The sequence below is a fragment of the Chamaea fasciata genome, unplaced genomic scaffold, assembly GCF_029207755.1.
Source record: "Chamaea fasciata isolate MVZ Bird 193981 ecotype frontalis unplaced genomic scaffold, bChaFas1.0.hap1 SCAF_518, whole genome shotgun sequence".
In the NCBI taxonomy this organism is placed as follows: domain Eukaryota; kingdom Metazoa; phylum Chordata; class Aves; order Passeriformes; family Sylviidae; genus Chamaea; species Chamaea fasciata.
The window spans coordinates 1-17,499 of record NW_027094603.1 but is presented as its reverse complement, the minus strand read 5'-3'; the positions used below and the strand labels follow the sequence as shown (position 1 = coordinate 17,499).

Below are 17,499 nucleotides of genomic sequence, written 5' to 3'. Positions count from 1 at the left end.
TCCAGGTTTTTGGACCCTTCTTTGGGCTGGAAAATCCCAAATTTTCCCATCCTTCCATCCCCTCCGGAGTGAATTCCAGCTGGGACTCACTCCCTGCAGGACCCCAAACCCTCCCTGAATTCCCATCCCAGACCCTGAATTCCCACCCCAGACCCTGATTTCCCACTCCAGACCCTGAATTCCCACTCTAAACCCTGAATTCCCACCCCAGACCCTGAATTCCCATCCCAGACCCTGAATTTCCATTCCAGGCCCCAAACCCTCCCTGACTTTTCCCATCCCAAACCCCAAACCCTGAATTCCCACCCCAGACCCTGAATTCCCACCCCAGACCCTGAATTCCCGCTCCAGACCCTGAATTCCCACCGCAGACCCTGAATTCCCACCGCAGACCCTGAATTCCCACCCCAGACCCTGAATTCCCACCCCAGACCCTGAATTCCCACCCCAGACCCTGAATTCCCACTCCAGACCCTGATTTCCCACTCCAGACCCTGATTTCCCGCTCCAGACCCTGATTTCCCGCTCCAGACCCTGATTTCCCGCTCCAGACCCTGAATTCCCACCCCAAACCCTGAATTCCCGCCCCAAACCCTGAATTACCGCCCCAGACCCTGAATTCCCACCCCAACCCCCGATTTCCCCTTCCAGCCCCCAAACCCCGGCGGGATCCCCCGCGCCCGGCCCGGATCCTCCTCCGCAAGGGTCACCCGGCGACAAGAAACCCCCGGCACCTTCCCTCCGACCCCAACCCCGCTCCCGGCGCCGAGGAAGAGGAGGAATTCCTCCAGGGCCCCTCCCTGGATCTCCTGGCTCCCTCGGTTCTCCCGGAGCAGCCGGACGCTCTCACGGCTTCTCCGGAGCTGAAACCCGGGAAGAGGAAACTCCTGGAATTCCTGGGCCACCCCGGGGCGTGTCCGTGCTCCTTCTGCTCCGACGCGGCGCTGGTGGCCCTGGGGCTGCGCTGGCTGCTGGCCCAGGCCCGCCTCTGGCTGCTGGCGGGCCAGGGGACGCCGGGGCTGGCGCTGCTCAGGAGGGTCCTGCGCAGGTGCGCCGGCGCCGGCACGCGCCTGCAGCGGGACGTCTGGGGCAGGGTGGGGGGCCTGGGGCCTGGGGACGGGGACACGGGGACGGGGGACGCCTTTGGGGACACCCCTGGGAATGGGGACAACATCAAGGACAGGGACAGGAGGGTGGGGGACACCTTTGGGGACCCCCCTGGGAATGGGGACACCGTCAGGATCGGGGACAATTCTGGGGACAGGGAAATCCTTGGGGACAGGAACGTGCTTGACCCCTCTGGAAACAGGGACACCATCGGGAATGGGGACGTTCCTGGGGCCAGGGACACCCCTGGGGACCTGTGGGACCCCGCCAGGGTCAGGGGTCCCTCTGGGGATGGGGACAGGGACATTCCTGGGGCCAGGGACACCCCTGGGGACCTGTGGGACCCCGCCAGGGTCAGGGATCCCTCTGGGGATGGGGACAGGGACATTCCTGGGGCCAGGGACACCCCTGGGGACCTGTGGGACCCCGCCAGGGTCAGGGATCCCTCTGGGGATGGGGACAGGGACATTCCTGGGGTCAGGGACACCCCTGGGGACCGCTGGGACCCCTCCAGGGTCAGGGATCCCTCTGGGGATGGGGACAGGGACATTCCTGGGGCCAGGGACACCCCTGGGGACCTGTGGGACCCCGCCAGGGTCAGGGATCCCTCTGGGGATGGGGACAGGGACATTCCTGGGGTCAGGGACACCCCTGGGGACCTGTGGGACCCCGCCAGGGTCAGGGGTCCCTCTGGGGATGGGGACAGGGACATTCCTGGGGACAGGGACACCCCTGGGGACCTGTGGGACCCCGCCAGGGTCAGGGGTCCCTCTGGGGATGGGGACAGGGACATTCCTGGGGACAGGGACACCCCTGGGGACAACGCCCCGTGTCCGCCAGGCCCCCTGGCCGAGCTGGTGGCCCTCGGCTACTCCACGCTGGCGCTGCCCAGTCCGTCCCAGTCCGTCCCAGTATGGGCCGAGGAGCTGGAGCGGGCGCTGGCCCTGCTGACCTCCCGCTGGCCCCCCGTGGCCGGCCTGGGCGTGGCCGTGGCCACTCTGCTGCTGACCAAAGCTCTGGCCACCCTCGGCCAAGCGGCTGCCGCCCTTGGTCACTCCGTGGACGACGTCCTGGCTCGATGCTGGACCCCGAAAAACCCCGAAAAAACCCCCAAATCCCACCCGGAACGCGCCCCCCGGAAAGGCAGATCCGCCGAAACGAAAGCGGCCAAGACGCCGAAAGGGAAACCGCCGAAATTTGGGGAGGTTGTCAGCCTGGGGGACTCGGACAATGAGGTGCCCCCCGTGGTCCTGCGGCCTGGGGGGGTCTGCACCCCTCACCCCAAATCGGGGCCGCCCCAAAAAACGCTGCTGGGGGGGCCCAGGACGCCCTTCAGCATCTTCAGCGAGGAGCCCTCCCCGCCCGGGGCGAGGGGCCGGATCCACCGAGCCCCCAAAATGCCGGGGAGGGTCAAATCCAGGATCAGGGTGAGCCTGCGGGTGGGGTAGGGGGGGTTTGGGGAGGGGGAATTGGGAGGAGGGAAAATTTGGGGGAAATTTGGGAGGAAAAATTTAGTTTGGGAAAGGAAATTTGGGGGGGGAAATAGGAGGGAAAATTTGGGGAGGGAAATTTTGGGGGGAAAAAGTTTGAGAGGGAGGGAATTGGGAGGATGGAAAGTTTGGGGGGAATTTGGGGGAGTTTGGGAAGGGAAAATTGGGAGGAGGGAAAATTTGGGGGGGAAAAGGTTTGGGGAGGGGGAATTGGGAGGAGGGAAAATTTGGGGGGAAATTTGGGAGGAAAAATTGAGTTTGGGGAGGGAAATTTGGGGGGAAAAGCTTTGGGAGACGGGAAAATTTGGGGAGGGAAATTTTGGGAGGAGGAAAAATCTGGGGAGGGAAAGTTTAGGGGGTTGAAAACTTTTGGAGTGGGAGGAAATTTTGGAAAGGAAAATTCGGGGGGGGAGGAAAAGCTTTGGGAGGAGAGGAGGAGTTTTGGGGGGAAAAGGATTTGGGAAGGGAAGAAGTTTGGAGGGGAGGAAGATTTTGAGGAGAGCAGAGAAAGTTTGTGGAGGAAATTTTGGGAGAGGAAGGAAAAAATTCGAGGGGGGGGAAAAACTTTGGGCTGAAAATTTTGGGGGTGGGGCTGATCCCCCTTTTTTTTTTTGTTTTTTGTCCCTTTTTTCCAGGTGACATTCAGTGACAGCGACCCCGAGGAGCCCCAGATCCCCCCGGCTCCCCCAAAAACCACCCCGAAAACATCCTGTGCCAGGAAAGTTCAGCGCCCAAAATCCCCCAAGAATTCCCCGGGAATTGGGGCTCGGCCTCGAAGGGGGAGGCCCAGGAAGGAGCTGGGGAGCCCCAAAAAAAGGGGGAAAAGGGAAAAAACGGGGATCAACCAGGCAGAAAATGTGGGAAAGGAGGAAAGTGGCATCCCCCAAACGGGTCTGGAAAAGAGGGGGAGAAGGGGAAACCCCAAAGTGGGAAAAACGGGAAATTCCCAAATGGGAAAAGAGGAAAAACCCAGAAATCCCAAAGTGAAAAATGTGGAAAAGGTGGAAAACTCCGAGATGGGAAATCTGGAAAAAAGGAGAAAGCCCAAAGTGGAAAATCTGGAAAAAACGGGAAATTCCCAAATGGAAAATGTGGAAAAACCGGAAAATCTGGAAAAAAGGAGAAACCCCAAAAGGGAAAATCCCAAAAGGGAAAATCTGGAGGAAATGGAAAATCTCGAAATGGAAAATCTGGAAAAAAGGAGAAACCCCAAAATGGGAAATCCCAAAACGGAAAACGTGGAAAAACCGGAAAATCTGGAAAAAAGGAGAAACCCCAGAAGGGAAAATCCCAAAACGGAAAACGTGGAAAAACCGGAAAACCAGGAGAAGAGGAGGAACCCCAGAAGGGGAAGCTCAGGAAAGAAGGAGAACCCCCCAAACCCTCGGGAGAAGAAGGAGAACAGGAAGGAGACGGGGGGAGCCCGGAGTGGAATTCTGGAGGAGAAGAGGAATTGGGAATTCAACGGGATTGAGGAGCGGGATCCGCTCCGGGCTGGGCAGGAGGAGGAGGAGGAGGAGGAGGAGATGAGCTTTGAGCTGCCGCCGATGCCCCCAGGTGGGTTGGGGGGGAAGTTGGGGGGTTCACCGCCAAAATTGTCTTTTTGACCCCAAAAATGTCCTTTTTACCCTGAAATTGTCCTTTTTCGCCCCAAAATTGTCCTTTCTGACCCCAAATTTGTTCTTTTCACCCCAAAAATGTCCTTTCTCACCCCAAAATTGTCCTTTTTACCCTGAAATTGTCCTTTTTCGCCCCAAAATTGTCCTTTCTGACCCCAAATTTGTTCTTTTCACCCCAAAATTGTCCTTTTCACCCCAAAATTGTCCTTTTTACCCTGAAATTGTCCTTTCTCACCCCAAAATTGTTCCTTTTTACCCCAAAATTGCCCTTTCTGACCCCAAAATTGTCCTTTTTACCCCGAAATTGTCCTTTTTACCCCAAAATTGTCCTTTTTACCCCAAAATTGCCCTTTTTACCCCAAAATTGCCGTTTTCACCCCAAACGTGCGCCCTGGGCTCCCCCTTTTCCAGGCGGGGCCGAGGAGGAGATTCCGGCCTCTGGGGACAAGGAGGATCCTCCACAGCCGGGGGGCTCCGGGCCCCGCCCCCAGCCCGGTGAGCCGCCGCGGCTGGGGGAGTTTGGGATTGGGGGGATTTGGGGAATTTGGGGGGATTTGGGGGGATTTGGGGGGATTTGGGATTTGGGGGAATTTGGGGATTTGGGATTTGGGGGGATTTGGGATTTGGGGGGATTTGGGGGATTTGGGGGAATTTGGGATTTGGGGGGATTTGGGGAATTTGGGGGATTTGGGGGGATTGGGGATTTGGGGGGATTTGGGGAATTTGGGATTTGGGGGGATTTGGGGGGATTTGGGATTTGGGGGAATTTGGGGGGATTTGGGATTTGGGGGATTTGGGGGAATTTGGGGATTTGGGGGGATTTGGGGGATTTGGGGGGATTTGGGATTTGGGGAAATTTGGGGATTTGGGGAATTTGGGATTTGGGGGAATTTGGGATTTGGGGATTTGGGGGGATTTGGAATTTGGGGGATTTGGGATTTGGGGAATTTGGGATTTGGGGGAATTTGGGGATTTGGGATTTGGGGGAATTTGGGGATTTGGGGATTTGGGGGAATTTGGGATTTGGGGCCAGCTGGGCGTGTCCTGACTCCTCCAGGAGTTTTCCTTCCTTTCCCCGGAATTTTCCTCTTTTTTTTTTTTTTTTTTTCTTCTCTCAGGAGTTTCTTCCCCAAAACTTTTCCTTTTGCCCATAAACTTTTATCCCTCCTGTCCCCTGTGTCCCCTCCCAGGTGTCCCCTCTCTGGACACTGACCCCACTGACCGCTGTCCCCTCACTGTCCCCTGTGTCCCCTCTCTTCACTGACCGCTGTCCCCTCTGTCCCCCAGGTGGCCCCTCTCTGGACACTGACCCCTTCTGTCCCCTCTGTCCTCACTGACCACTGACCCCTGTCCCCTCTCCTCACTGACCGCTGTCCCCTCTGTCCTCACTGACCGCTGTCCCCTCTGTCCCCACTGACCACTGTCCCCTGTGTCCCCACTGACCGCTGTCCCGTGTCCCCACTGACCACTGTCCCCTCTGTCCCCACTGACCGCTGTCCCCACTGACCACTGTCCCCTCTGTCCCCACTGACTGCTGTCCCCGCTGTCCCCACTGACCGCTGTCCCCTGTGTCCCCACTGACCGCTGTCCCCTCTCTGTCCCCACTGACCGCTGTCCCCTCTCTGTCCCCACTGACCGCTGTCCCCACTGACCACTGTCCCCTCTGTCCCCACTGACCGCTGTCCCCTCTCTGTCCCCACTGACCGCTGTCCCCACTGACCACTGTCCCCACTGACCGCTGTCCCCTCTCTGTCCCCACTGACCGCTGTCCCCACTGACCGCTGTCCCCTGTGTCCCCCAGGTGTCCCCTCCCTGGCCACTGTCCGCTCCCTGCTGAGCCAGGCGCTGGCATGGATTGGTCACTGTCCCCCGGGGTCACTCTACGGCCGCCTGTGCCAGCTGCTGGCGCTGACCCTTGGGGACGGGGACCCCGTGGCCACGGCGGGGCTGCTGGCCGAGTCCCTGGCCGTCACCAGCCGCCACCAGCTGCTGGCCCTCGTCCACGCCAGGACACGGTGCGTCGCGCAGGGGGCGCCCGCCGGCGGCGCCTGCCAACGTCCCCCTCCCGTGTCACCGTCCTGTGTCACCGTCCTGTGTCACCTGCCAACGTCCCCGTCCCGTGTCACCTTCCTGTGTCACCTGCCAACGACCCCCTCCCGTGTCCCCGTCCCGTGTCCCCGTCCCGTGTCCCCGTCCCGTGTCACCTGCCAACGTCCCCGTCCCGTGTCACCGTCCTGTGTCACCGTCCTGTGTCACCTGCCAACGTCCCCGTCCCGTGTCACCTTCCTGTGTCACCTGCCAACGACCCCCTCCCGTGTCACCGTCCCGTGTCACCGTCCTGTGTCACCGTCCTGTGTCACCGTCCTGTGTCACCTTCCTGTGTCACCGTCCCGTGTCACCTGCCAACGTCCCCCTCCCGTGTCACCGTCCCGTGTCACCGTCCCGTGTCACCGTCCCGTGTCACCGTCCCGTGTCACCTTCCTGTGTCACCTTCGTGTGTCACCTGCCAACGTCCCCCTCCCGTGTCACCGTCCCGTGTCACCGTCCCGTGTCACCTGCCAACGTCCCCGTCCCGTGTCACCTTCCTGTGTCACCTGCCAACGACCCCCTCCCGTGTCACCGTCCCGTGTCACCGTCCCGTGTCACCGTCCCGTGTCACCGTCCCGTGTCACCTGCCAATGTCCCCGTCCCGTGTCACCGTCCCGTGTCACCTTCCTGTGTCACCTTCCAGTGTCCCTGTCCCATGTCCCCGTCCTGTGTCCCTGTCCCGTGTCCGTGTCCCGTGTCCCCGTCCAACGTCCCCGTCGTGTGTCCCGTTCCAGTGTCCCCTCCCAGTCTCTGTCCCGTGTCCCCTTCCAGCGTCCCCTGTCCAATGTCCCCATCCAGTGTCCCCTCCCGTCATCCCTGGGGTGTTGGGTCCCATCCCATTGTCCCCCTTCCCCCATCCCCAAATCCCACATCCCAAATCCCACATCCCAAATCCCACATCCCAAATCCCAAATCTCCATCCCACATCCCAAATCCCAAATCTCCATCCCAAATCCCACATCCCAATCCCATGGGATGTTGTCCCCGCCCCACAGGAAGCAGAGGAGAGCAGCGGCAGCAGCAGCTGGCGGGGACGTCTCGGATCAGCTCCGGGGCCTCTCCCTGCAGGAAGGGGATCCCCAGAATTCCCAGAATTCCCCAAATTCCTGGGATTCCCGCCTGGCCCAGCTCCAGGAGCTTTTCCAGTTCAGCTCAGTGGGGCTGGGGCCGGCGGAGCGGGAACGCTTCCAGGAGCAGCTCCAGAAGATTCCCCACGGTCAGTCTGGGCTGGAGAATCCCGAATTTCCTGGGCTGGGGGAGGGAAAATCCTGAATTTCCTGGGCTGGGGGCGGGAAAATCCCAAATTCCCGGTTTGGAGATTCCAGGGGAGGACAATCCCAAATTCCCAGTTTGGAGGTGAAATCCCGAGTTCCCGGTTTGGGCGTTTGGGTGGCCTTGGGTGGGGTGGGAGCGGCTGGAATTTCGGTCTGGGGAGCTTTTCCAGTTTGGGGATTCCCGGGGAATTCCCGGATTCCCGGAGAATCCCCGGTCCGGCCGTCCCGCAGGTGTGACGGTGTGCCAGCTGTCCCTGGGCGGCGCCGGCCCCGGTGTCCTCGGGGACGCGCTGCTGCTGACGCGGCTGGAGCGCGGCGCCGAGCCCCTGAGCGTGCGCGTCGACACCCGCCGCCGGCAGGTGCGCCCCTCCTCGTCATCATCTTCCTCACCTTCCTCACCTTCCTCATCCTCATCCTCATCCTCATCTTCCTCATCCTCGTCCTCATCTTCCTCATCCTCATCCTCATCATCCTCATCCTCGTCCTCGTCCTCATCCTCATCTTCATCTTCATCCTCATCCTCGTCCTCGTCCTCATCTTCCTCATCCTCATCTTCCTCGTTCTCATCTTCCTCATCCTCATCTTCATCCTCATCCTCATCCTCATCATCCTCATCCTCATCTTCCTCACCTTCCTCATCCTCCTCCTCATCATCCTCATCATCATCCTCATCCTCACCTTCCTCATCCTCATCCTCCTCCTCATCTTCCTCCTCATCTTCCTCCTCCTCATCTTCATCCTCATCCTCCTCCTCATCCTCCTCCTCCTCATCCTCACCTTCCTCCTCCTCTTCCTCATCTTCATCCTCCTCCTCATCTTCCTCATCCTCATCTTCATCCTCCTCCTCCTCCCCCTCCTCCTCCCCCTCCTCCTCCTCATCCTCATCTTCATCCTCATCCTCATCTTCATCCTCATCCTCCTCCTCATCCTCCTCATCCTCATCTTCATCCTCCTCATCCTCGTCCTCCTCATCCTTTTCCTCCTTCTCCTCCTCATCTTCCTCCTCATCCTTCCCCTCCACCTCGCCCTCCTCCTCCTCTTCATCTTCCTCTTCATCCTCCTCCTCCTCCTCCTTGTCTTCATCCTCCTCCCGGGGGGTGGGGGGCACCTGCAATTCCGGGATTGGGATCCCAAATCCCTCCTCATCCTCCTGGGAAAGGCTCCCCCGGAATTCCGGGATTGGGATCCCAAATCCCTCCTCATCCTCCTGGGAAAGGCTCCCCCGGAATTCCGGGATTGGGATCCCAAATCCCTCCTTTCCCCCGCTCCAGGCCCCCCTGAGTGAGATCCTGCAGGAATTCGAGCGGATCCAGCGGGAGCAGCGCGAGGCCAACGCCTGCACCGAGCGCCGCCTGTGGTGGGAGCGCCGATCCCAGCTGGACCAGCGCATGCAGGTGGGAGCCCCGGCCCAAAATCCCGGGAAAACCTCAGCCCCAAAATCTTGGGAAAAACCCCAAAACCCCAGCCCCAAAATCCTGGAAAAATCTCAGCCCCAAATCCCGGGAAAAACCCCAGAACCCTGACACCGAAATCCCGGGAAAATCCCAAAATCCCAGAAAAACCTCAGCCCAAAATCCCGGGAAAACCCCAAAACCCCAGCCCCAAAATCCTGGAAAAACCTCAGCCCAAAATCCCGGCAAAACCCCAAAACCCCAGCCCCAAAATCCTGGGAAAAACCCCAGCACCAAAATCCTGGGAAAACCCCAAAATCCTGGGAGTGATTTCTCCTGAGATTCCCTTTGGGGTTTCCCCCGGGATTCCCTTTGGGGTTTCCCCCGGGATTCCCTTTGGGATTTCCCCCGGGATTCCTTTGGGGGATTCCCTTTGGGATTTCCCCCGGGATTCCCTTTGGGATTTCCCCCGGGATTCCCTTTGGGATTTCCCCCGGGATTCCCTTTGGGGGATTCCCTTTGGGGTTTCCCCCGGGATTCCCTTTGGGATTTCCCCCGGGATTCCCTTTGGGATTGGGGAGTTTCTGGGGTCACCGTGCCGTTCCCACGCCGTCTCTCCGCAGAGGTTGATCCAGAGCCTGGACCGGGAGGTTTTGGGCTGCTGGAGGGCGCTGCTGCTGCCCCGGGATCCCGGGAATTCCCCCCTGGAGGAAGCGGAATTGTCCCGGCTGCTCCTGGAGCTGCGGGAATGCGGCTGGGACAGCCCCCGGCCCGCCCTGCTGCAGGTACGGGGGAGATGGGAATTCGGGGAATTGGGATTCGGGGTGTGGGATTCGGGGTGTGGGATTCGGGGTTTGGGGGTTTGGGGTTTGGGATTCGGGGTTTGGGATTCGGGGTTTGGGGATTTGGGGATTTGGGGGTTTGGGGTTTTGGGGTTTGGGGGTTTGGGATTTAGGTTTTGGGGTTTGGGGGTTTGGGATTTAGGATTTGGGATTTGGAGTTTTGGGGTTTGGGATTTGGGGGTTTGGGGTGGTGAGCCTTCGATCTGGGGGGGGGAATGATCCCAGGGTTTTGGGGCTCTGATCCCAGGATTTGGAATGGTGATTCCAGAATTTGGGGCTGCCAGATCTGGGATTCTGATCCCTGGGTTTGGGGTTACTGATCCCTGGGTTTCAGTGGTGCTGATCCCAAGATTTCTGGGATTTTGATCCCTGGATTTGGGGTTGCTGATCCCTGGATTTGGGGTTGCTGATCCCTGGATTTGGGGTTGCTGATCCCTGGGTTTCAGTGGTGCTGATCCCAGGATTTCTGGGATTCTGATCCCTGGATTTGGGGTTGCTGATCCCTGGATTTGGGGTTGCTGATCCCTGGGTTTCAGTGGTGCTGATCCCAGGATTTCTGGGATTCTGATTCCTGCAATTTGGGGTTGCTGATCCCAGCATTTGGAGGTGGCGATCCCCGGATTTTTAGGAGTGCTGATTCCAGAATTCGGGGCTCCGTCCCTGGAACGTTGGGGTGCTGATCCCAGATTTTGGGATTTCGGGTCTCTAATCCCATATTTCCTCTTTCCCATCCCCAGACCCTCCTGTCCTGGCTGTGTCCGGCCGATGTCCGGCCTCCGGCCGCCGCCCTGTGTCCGGCCCGGCCACTCTCTCTCATTTGGGATTTCTCATCCCACATTTGGGATTTCTCATCCCAGATTTCGGGGTCTCTGATCCCGTGTTTGGTGTCTGTGACCCCGCAGGTGCTGCTGTCCGGGCTGTGTCCGGCCGATGTCCGGCCTCTGGCCGCCGCCCTGTGTCCGGCCCGGCCGCTGCGGGCGCGGTTCCTGCTGGCCGAGGCGCTGGAGCGGCGCCGGGAGGGGCCCGGGGGCTGCGCGGGGTCCCTGGTGCTGCTGCTGGACAAGGTGAGCGGCCCTGGCCTTCCTCGGCCTCCTCATCCTCCTCCTCGTCTTCTTCCTCCTCCTCTTCTTCCTCCTCCTCCTCCTCACTGTCCCCGTTCCCGCCCCAGCACCTGCAGCGCCTGCCCTGGGAGAGCTCCGGGACCCTCCGGAACGTTCCGGTGACGCGGCTGCCGGCGCTGCGCTTCCTGCTCAGCTACGGCCTGACACAGGTAACCACGCACACCTGGACAGGTAACCGCACACCTGGACAGGTAACCGCACACCTGGGGACAGGGGGACACACCTGGACAGGTAACCGCACACCTGGACAGGTAACCGCACACCTGGACAGGTAATGACACACCTGGACAGGTAACCACACACCTGGGGACAGGGGGACACACCTGGACAGGTAACTGCACACCTGGACAGGTAACGACACACCTGGACAGGTAACCGCACACCTGGGACAGGTAACCGCACACCTGGACAGGTAATGACACACCTGGACAGGTAACCACACACCTGGGGACAGGGGGACACACCTGGACAGGTAACTGCACACCTGGACAGGTAACGACACACCTGGACAGGTAACCGCACACCTGGGACAGGGACACACACACCTGGGGACACACCTGGGACACACCTGTGGACACACCTGGGACACACCTGGGACACACCTGGGGCACACCTGGGGACACACCTGGGGGCACACCTGGGACACACCTGGGGACACACCTGGGGACACACCTGGGGACACACCTGGGACACACCTGTGGACACACCTGGGACACACCTGGGACACACCTGGGACACACCTGTGGGCACACCTGGGACACACCTGTGGACACACCTGTGGACACACCTGGGGCACACCTGGGGACACACCTGGGGACACACCTGGGGCACACCTGTGGACACACCTGGGGACACACCTGGGGCACACCTGGGGACACACCTGGGGACACACCTGGGACACACCTGGGGACACACCTGGGACACACCTGGGACACACCTGGGACACGCCTGGGGACACACCTGGGACACACCTGGGACACACCTGGGACACACCTGTGGACACACCTGGGGACACACCTGGGGACACACCTGGGGCACACCTGGGGACACACCTGGGGACACACCTGGGGCACACCTGTGGACACACCTGGGGACACACCTGGGGCACACCTGGGCCCCCCGGTGCCGTGGCGGGTTTTGGGGTCCCCTGACCCCCCGTTGCCCCCGCAGGGCTCGGGGTCGGTGCTGAGCCGGGGCGTGGACCCCAAGAACACCTTCTACGTCCTGAACCCCCAGAGAGACCTGGGCGGCACCGAGGAGAGGTTCCGGGGCTGGTTCCAGAGGTGGGACCCCAAAACACACCTGGGACCCCATAAACACACTTGGGACCCCAAAAATCAGCTTTGAGACCCCAAAACACACCTGGGACCCCGAAAAACACACCTGGGACCCCAAAAACACACCTGGGACCCCATAAACACACCTGGGACCCCATAAACACACCTGGGACCCCCAAAAACACACCTGGGACCCCCAAAATCCACCTGGGACCCCCAAAATCCACCTGGGACCCCAAAAACGCACCTGGGACCCCAAAACCAGCTTTGAGACCCCCAAAACACACCTGGGACCCCATAAACACACCTGGGACCCCCGTAAACACACCTGGGACCCCAAAAATACACCTGGGACCCCCAAAAACGCACCTGGGACCCCAAAATCCACCTGGGGACTCCAAAAACACGCCTGGGACCCTCAAAATCCCCCCCAGATCCCAAAACTTGTCCCCTGGGATTCCAAAAACCCCCTCCAGGATCCCAGAAATCATCTCTGGGACGCCAAAAATCACGTCCCGAGATCCCAAAACTCCCTGAGAACCCCAAATCCCGCCCCTTCCCCCCAGGTTTGGTTCTCCCCATCCCAATTTTCCCGTTTTTCCCGATTTTCCCGTTTTTCGCCCCGTTCCAGCGAGCCCGGCTGGCGTGGGGTGACGGGCGCGGCTCCGACCCCGCAGCAGCTGCACGAGGCGCTGGGGGAGCGCGACCTCTACATGTGAGACGCGCCCCGGGAGGGCGGGGGGATTGCGGGAGGATTTGGGGTCAATTTGGGGGGATTTGGGGGCGGATTTGGGGTTGGATTTGGGGGGATTTGGGGTTGGATTTTGGGGGGATTTGGGGTTGGATTTTGGGAGGATTTGGGGTTGGATTTTGGGGGGATTTGGGGTTGGATTTTGGGAGGATTTGGGGCTGATTTGGGGTTGGATTTTGGGGGATTTTGGGTGGAGTTGGGGTTGGATTTTGGGAGGATTTGAGGCTGATTTTGGGGTTGAATTTGGGGTTGGATTTTGGGGTCAGGTTTGGGGCCATTTGGGGCTGATTTGGGGTTGGATTTGGGGGGATTTGAGGCTGATTTGGGGTTGGATTTGGGGGGAATTTGGGGCCGATTTTGGGGGGATTTGGGGCAGGTTTGGGGTTGGATTTTGGGCGGATTTGGGGTTGGATTTTGGAGGGATTTGGGGTTGGATTTTGGGGGATTTTGGGTGGATTTGGGGTTGGATTTTGGGGGGATTTGGGGTTGGATTTTGGGGGATTTTGGGTGGATTTGGGGTGGGATTTTGGAGGGATTTGGGGTTGGATTTTGGGGGATTTTGGGTGGATTTGGGGTTGGATTTTGGGGGGATTTGGGGTTGGATTTGGGGGGATTTGGGGTTGGATTTTGGGAGGATTTGGGGCTGATTTGGGGTTGGATTTTGGGGGGATTTGGGGTTGGATTTTGGGAGGATTTGGGGTTGATTTGGGGTTGGATTTTGGGGGATTTTGGGTGGAGTTGGGGTTGGATTTTGGGGGGATTTGGGGCTGATTTGGGGTTGGATTTGGGGGGTTTGAGGCTGATTTTGGGGTTGGTTTTGGGGTCAGGTTTGGGGCCATTTGGGGCTGATTTGGGGTTGGATTTGGGGCAGTTTAGGGCAGGTTTGGGGTTGGATTTTGGGAGGATTTGGGGCCGATTTTGGGGGAATTTGAGGCTGATTTGGGGTTGGATTTTGGGGGAATTTGAGGCTGATTTGGGGTTGGATTTTGGGGGGATTTGGGGCTGATTTGGGGTTAGTTTGGAGGGGGTTGAGGCTGATTTTGGGGTTGAATTTGGGGTTGGATTTTGGGGTCAAGTTTGGGGGCATTTGGGGCTGATTTGGGGTTGGATTTTGGGGGGATTTGGGGTTGGATTTGGGGTTGGATTTTGGGGGGATCTGGGGTTGGATTTTGGGAGGATTTGGGGTCAATTTGGGGGGATTTGGGGTTGGATTTTGGGGGGATTTGGTGTTAGATTTGGGATGGATTTGAGGCTCTTTCGGGATTGGATTTTGGAGGGATTTGGGGCCGATTTTGGGGGCATTTGGGGTTGGATTTGGGATTGGAATTTGGGGGGGGGGTTGAGGCTGATTTTGGGGTTGGATTTTCGATAGATTTGGGGTTGGATTTTGGGGAGATTTGGGGCAGATTTTGGGGGGATTTACGGCAGGTTTTGGGGTTGGATTTTGGGGGGATTTGGGGTGGGATTTTGGAGGGATTTGGGGTTGGATTTTGGGGGGATCTGGGGCCGATTTCGGGTCGGACTTTGGGGGCGTCTGGGGTCAGATTTGGAGCTGGATTCGGGCGGCGCTTGGGGCTGATTTGGGGTCCGGTTTAGGGTCAGACCTGGGGGGTTTGAGGGTTTTTTATTTGCGGCCTCCTGGCTGATTTTGGGGTCAGATTTGGAGCCGCTTTTGGGGTCACTTTCCGGGTCAGGTTCGGGATATCTCAACGGGGATTTTTTTGAGGCCGGTTTTGGGATATTTTTGGGGACTTTCCCCCTCAGTTACGCCGGCCACGGGGCCGGGGCCCGGCTCCTGGAGGGGCAGAGCCTGGCCCAGCTGCGGTGCCGGGCCGTGGTTTTGCTCTTCGGCTGCTCCAGCGCCGCCCTGAGCCCCCGCGGGGACCTGGAGCCCACCGGCACCGTCCTCAAATACCTCCTGGCTGGCTGGTGAGGCTGGGGGGCTCGGGGGGCTGGGTTTGGGGGTTTATTTGGGGTTTGGGGGGCAGAATTTGGGGTTTTATGGGGAGATCTGGGGATTTGGGGGGCGCTGGGGGCTGAGTTTGGGGTTTTATTTGGGGTTTGGGGGGCAGAATTTGGGGTTTTATGGGGAGATCTGGGGATTTGGGGGGCGCTGGGGGCTGAATTTGGGGGTTTATTTGGGGTTTGGGGGGGCTCAGGGTGGTGAGTTTGGGATTTGGGGGATTTGGGGGCTCTGGGGGCTGAATTTGGGGTTTTATTGGGAGGGTTTTGGGGGGCTCTGGGACTTTCGGGTGTCTCTTTACTTTTGGGGGGGTCTCCCCACACCTACCCCCCCGTTTTTGGGGTCTCTATGGGGGGCTCTCTGGTTTTTGGTGGTCTCTCTCTGTTTTTGGGGTCTCTATTGGGGGCTCTCTGGTTTTTGGTGGTCTCTGGTTTTTTTGGGATCTCCATTGGGGGGGATCTCTGGTTTTTGGTGGTCTCTCTCTGTTTTTGGGGTCTCTACTGGGGGGATCTCTGGTTTTTGGTGGTCTCTCTCTGTTTTTGGGATCTCCATTGGGGGGGATCTCTGGTTTTTGGTGGTCTCTGGTTTTTTTGGGGTCTCTATTGGGGGCTCTCTGGTTTTTGATGGTCTCTGGTTTTTTTGGGATCTCCATTGGGGGATCTCTGGTTTTTGGTGGTCTCTCTCTGTTTTTTGGGGTCTCCATTGGGGGGGATCTCTGTTTTTTGGTGGTCTCTGGTTTTTTTTTGGGGGGTGTCTCTCTTCACTCACCCGCCCGTTTTTGGGCTCCCCCTTTCCAGCCCGTTGGTTCTGGGCACCCTCTGGGACGTCACGGACCGGGACCTGGACCGGCTGACGCTGGCGCTGCTGCGGGGCTGGTTGGGGGGCGGCCCCGGGACCCCCCTGCTGCCCCAGCTGGCCCAGGCCCGCGCCGCCCCCCGCCTCCGGGCCCTCATCGGGGCCGCGCCCGTGGCCTACGGGCTCCCCGTCTGCCTCGGCGGAGGGGGGAGTTGGGGGGTCCCCAGTGTGCCGGAGTGAGGATTTGGGGGGTCCCCGATGTCCCGGAGTGAGGATTTGGGGGGGATTTGGGGGGTCCCCGATGTCCCGGAGTGAGGATTTGGGGGGGATTTGGGGGGTCCCCAGTGTCCCGGAGTGAGGATTTGGGGGGTCCCCAATGTCCCGGAGTGAGGATTTGGGGGGGGATTTGGGGGGGTCCCCGATGTCCCGGAGTGAGGATTTGGGGGGGTCCCCAATGTCCCGGAGTGAGGATTTGGGGGGGAGTTGGGGGGTCCCCGATGTCCCGGAGTGAGGATTTGGGGGGATTTGGGGGGGTCCCCAGTGTCCCGGAGTGAGGATTTGGGGGGAGTTGGGGGGGTCCCCAGTGTGCCGGAGTGAGGATTTGGGGGGGATTTGGGGGGTCCCCAGTGTGCCGGAGTGAGGATTTGGGGGGGATTTGGGGGGTCCCCAATGTCCCGGAGTGAGGATTTGGGGGGGATTTGGGGGGTCCCCGATGTCCCGGAGTGAGGATTTGGGGGGTCCCCGATGTCCCGGAGTGAGGATTTGGGGGGATTTGGGGTCACCCGTGGCCTGGACTGATAGTTTTGGGGTCCCTTTGTCACCTTCGGGGTTCCCCCCATGGCCCGGAAGTGAGTTTTGGGGTGACCCCAGTTGTTTTTGGGGTTGTCACTTTTGGGGTCACCCCCGCGGGGATTTTTGGGGTGTCTGAATTGGGGGGAAGGGGAGGGGAGGGGTCAGGTTGGAACTGCCTTAATTTTATCGAAAATTTTATCGAAAATTTTATCGAAAATTTTAACGAAGGTTTGGTTTCATTTGCCCGTTCTGCAACAATAAAGCTGCTGCCTGTGCACCGAGTCTTTCTGGGGGCCCCCAAAATCTCTCCTGGACTCCCCAAAATCTCTCCTGGACCCCCAAAATTTCTTCAGGACCCCCCAAAATCTCTCCTGGACTCCCCAAAATTTCTTCAGGACCCCCCAAAATCTCTCCTGGACCCCCAAAATCTCTCCTGGACCCCCCGAAATCTCTCCTGGAGCCCCCAAAATTTCTTCAGGACCCCCCAAAATCTCTCCTGGACCCCCCAAAATTTCTTCAGGACCCCCCCAAATTTCTTCCGAACCCCTTTTTCTTTTGGGGGGGCCCCACAACCCTTCCGCCGCTGGGGGGCGCTGTCTCAGAGCTGCCGGCTCGCTCCTCCAGGCCGCCAGGGGGCGCGCTGGCCGGTGCAGGGGGGGGCGCTCCTCCAGGCCGCCAGGGGGCGCGCTGGCCGGTGCAGGGGGGCGCGCTCCTCCAGTCCGCCAGGGGGCGCGCTGGCCGGTGCAGGGGGCGCGCTCCTCCAGTCCGCCAGGGGGCGCGCTGGCCGGTGCAGGGGGCGCGCTCCTCCAGGCCGCCAGGGGGCGCTCCTCCAGGCCGCCAGGGGGCGCTCCTCCCGGCCGCCAGGGGGCGCTCCTCCCGGCCGCCAGGGGGCGCTCCTCCAGTCCGTCAGGGGGCGCTCCTCCAGGCCGCCAGGGGGCGCTGTGCCGCTGGGCGTGGCCCCGGCTGAGGGCGGGCGATCCAAGATGGCG

The 17,499-nt window shown here is 59.9% G+C and overlaps 1 protein-coding gene across 1 annotated transcript in view; it reads left to right on the top strand.

The window, feature by feature from the left end:
• Positions 1-16,111, top strand: part of LOC136305619 (separin-like) — a 29,360-nt gene extending 13,249 nt beyond the window's left edge. The window contains exons 18-31 of the mRNA XM_066208917.1: positions 652-2,534; positions 3,233-4,154; positions 4,628-4,711; positions 6,018-6,231; positions 7,300-7,520; positions 7,810-7,937; positions 8,850-8,972; positions 9,593-9,754; positions 10,714-10,875; positions 10,980-11,081; positions 12,103-12,215; positions 12,841-12,924; positions 14,725-14,889; positions 15,721-16,111. Of these exons, the coding sequence (XP_066065014.1) occupies positions 652-2,534; positions 3,233-4,154; positions 4,628-4,711; positions 6,018-6,231; positions 7,300-7,520; positions 7,810-7,937; positions 8,850-8,972; positions 9,593-9,754; positions 10,714-10,875; positions 10,980-11,081; positions 12,103-12,215; positions 12,841-12,924; positions 14,725-14,889; positions 15,721-15,958 (4,601 nt within the window). The 3' untranslated portion in view covers positions 15,959-16,111. The remainder of the gene's footprint in view (positions 1-651; positions 2,535-3,232; positions 4,155-4,627; positions 4,712-6,017; positions 6,232-7,299; positions 7,521-7,809; positions 7,938-8,849; positions 8,973-9,592; positions 9,755-10,713; positions 10,876-10,979; positions 11,082-12,102; positions 12,216-12,840; positions 12,925-14,724; positions 14,890-15,720) is intronic.
• The last annotated feature ends 1,388 nt before the right edge of the window (positions 16,112-17,499 follow it).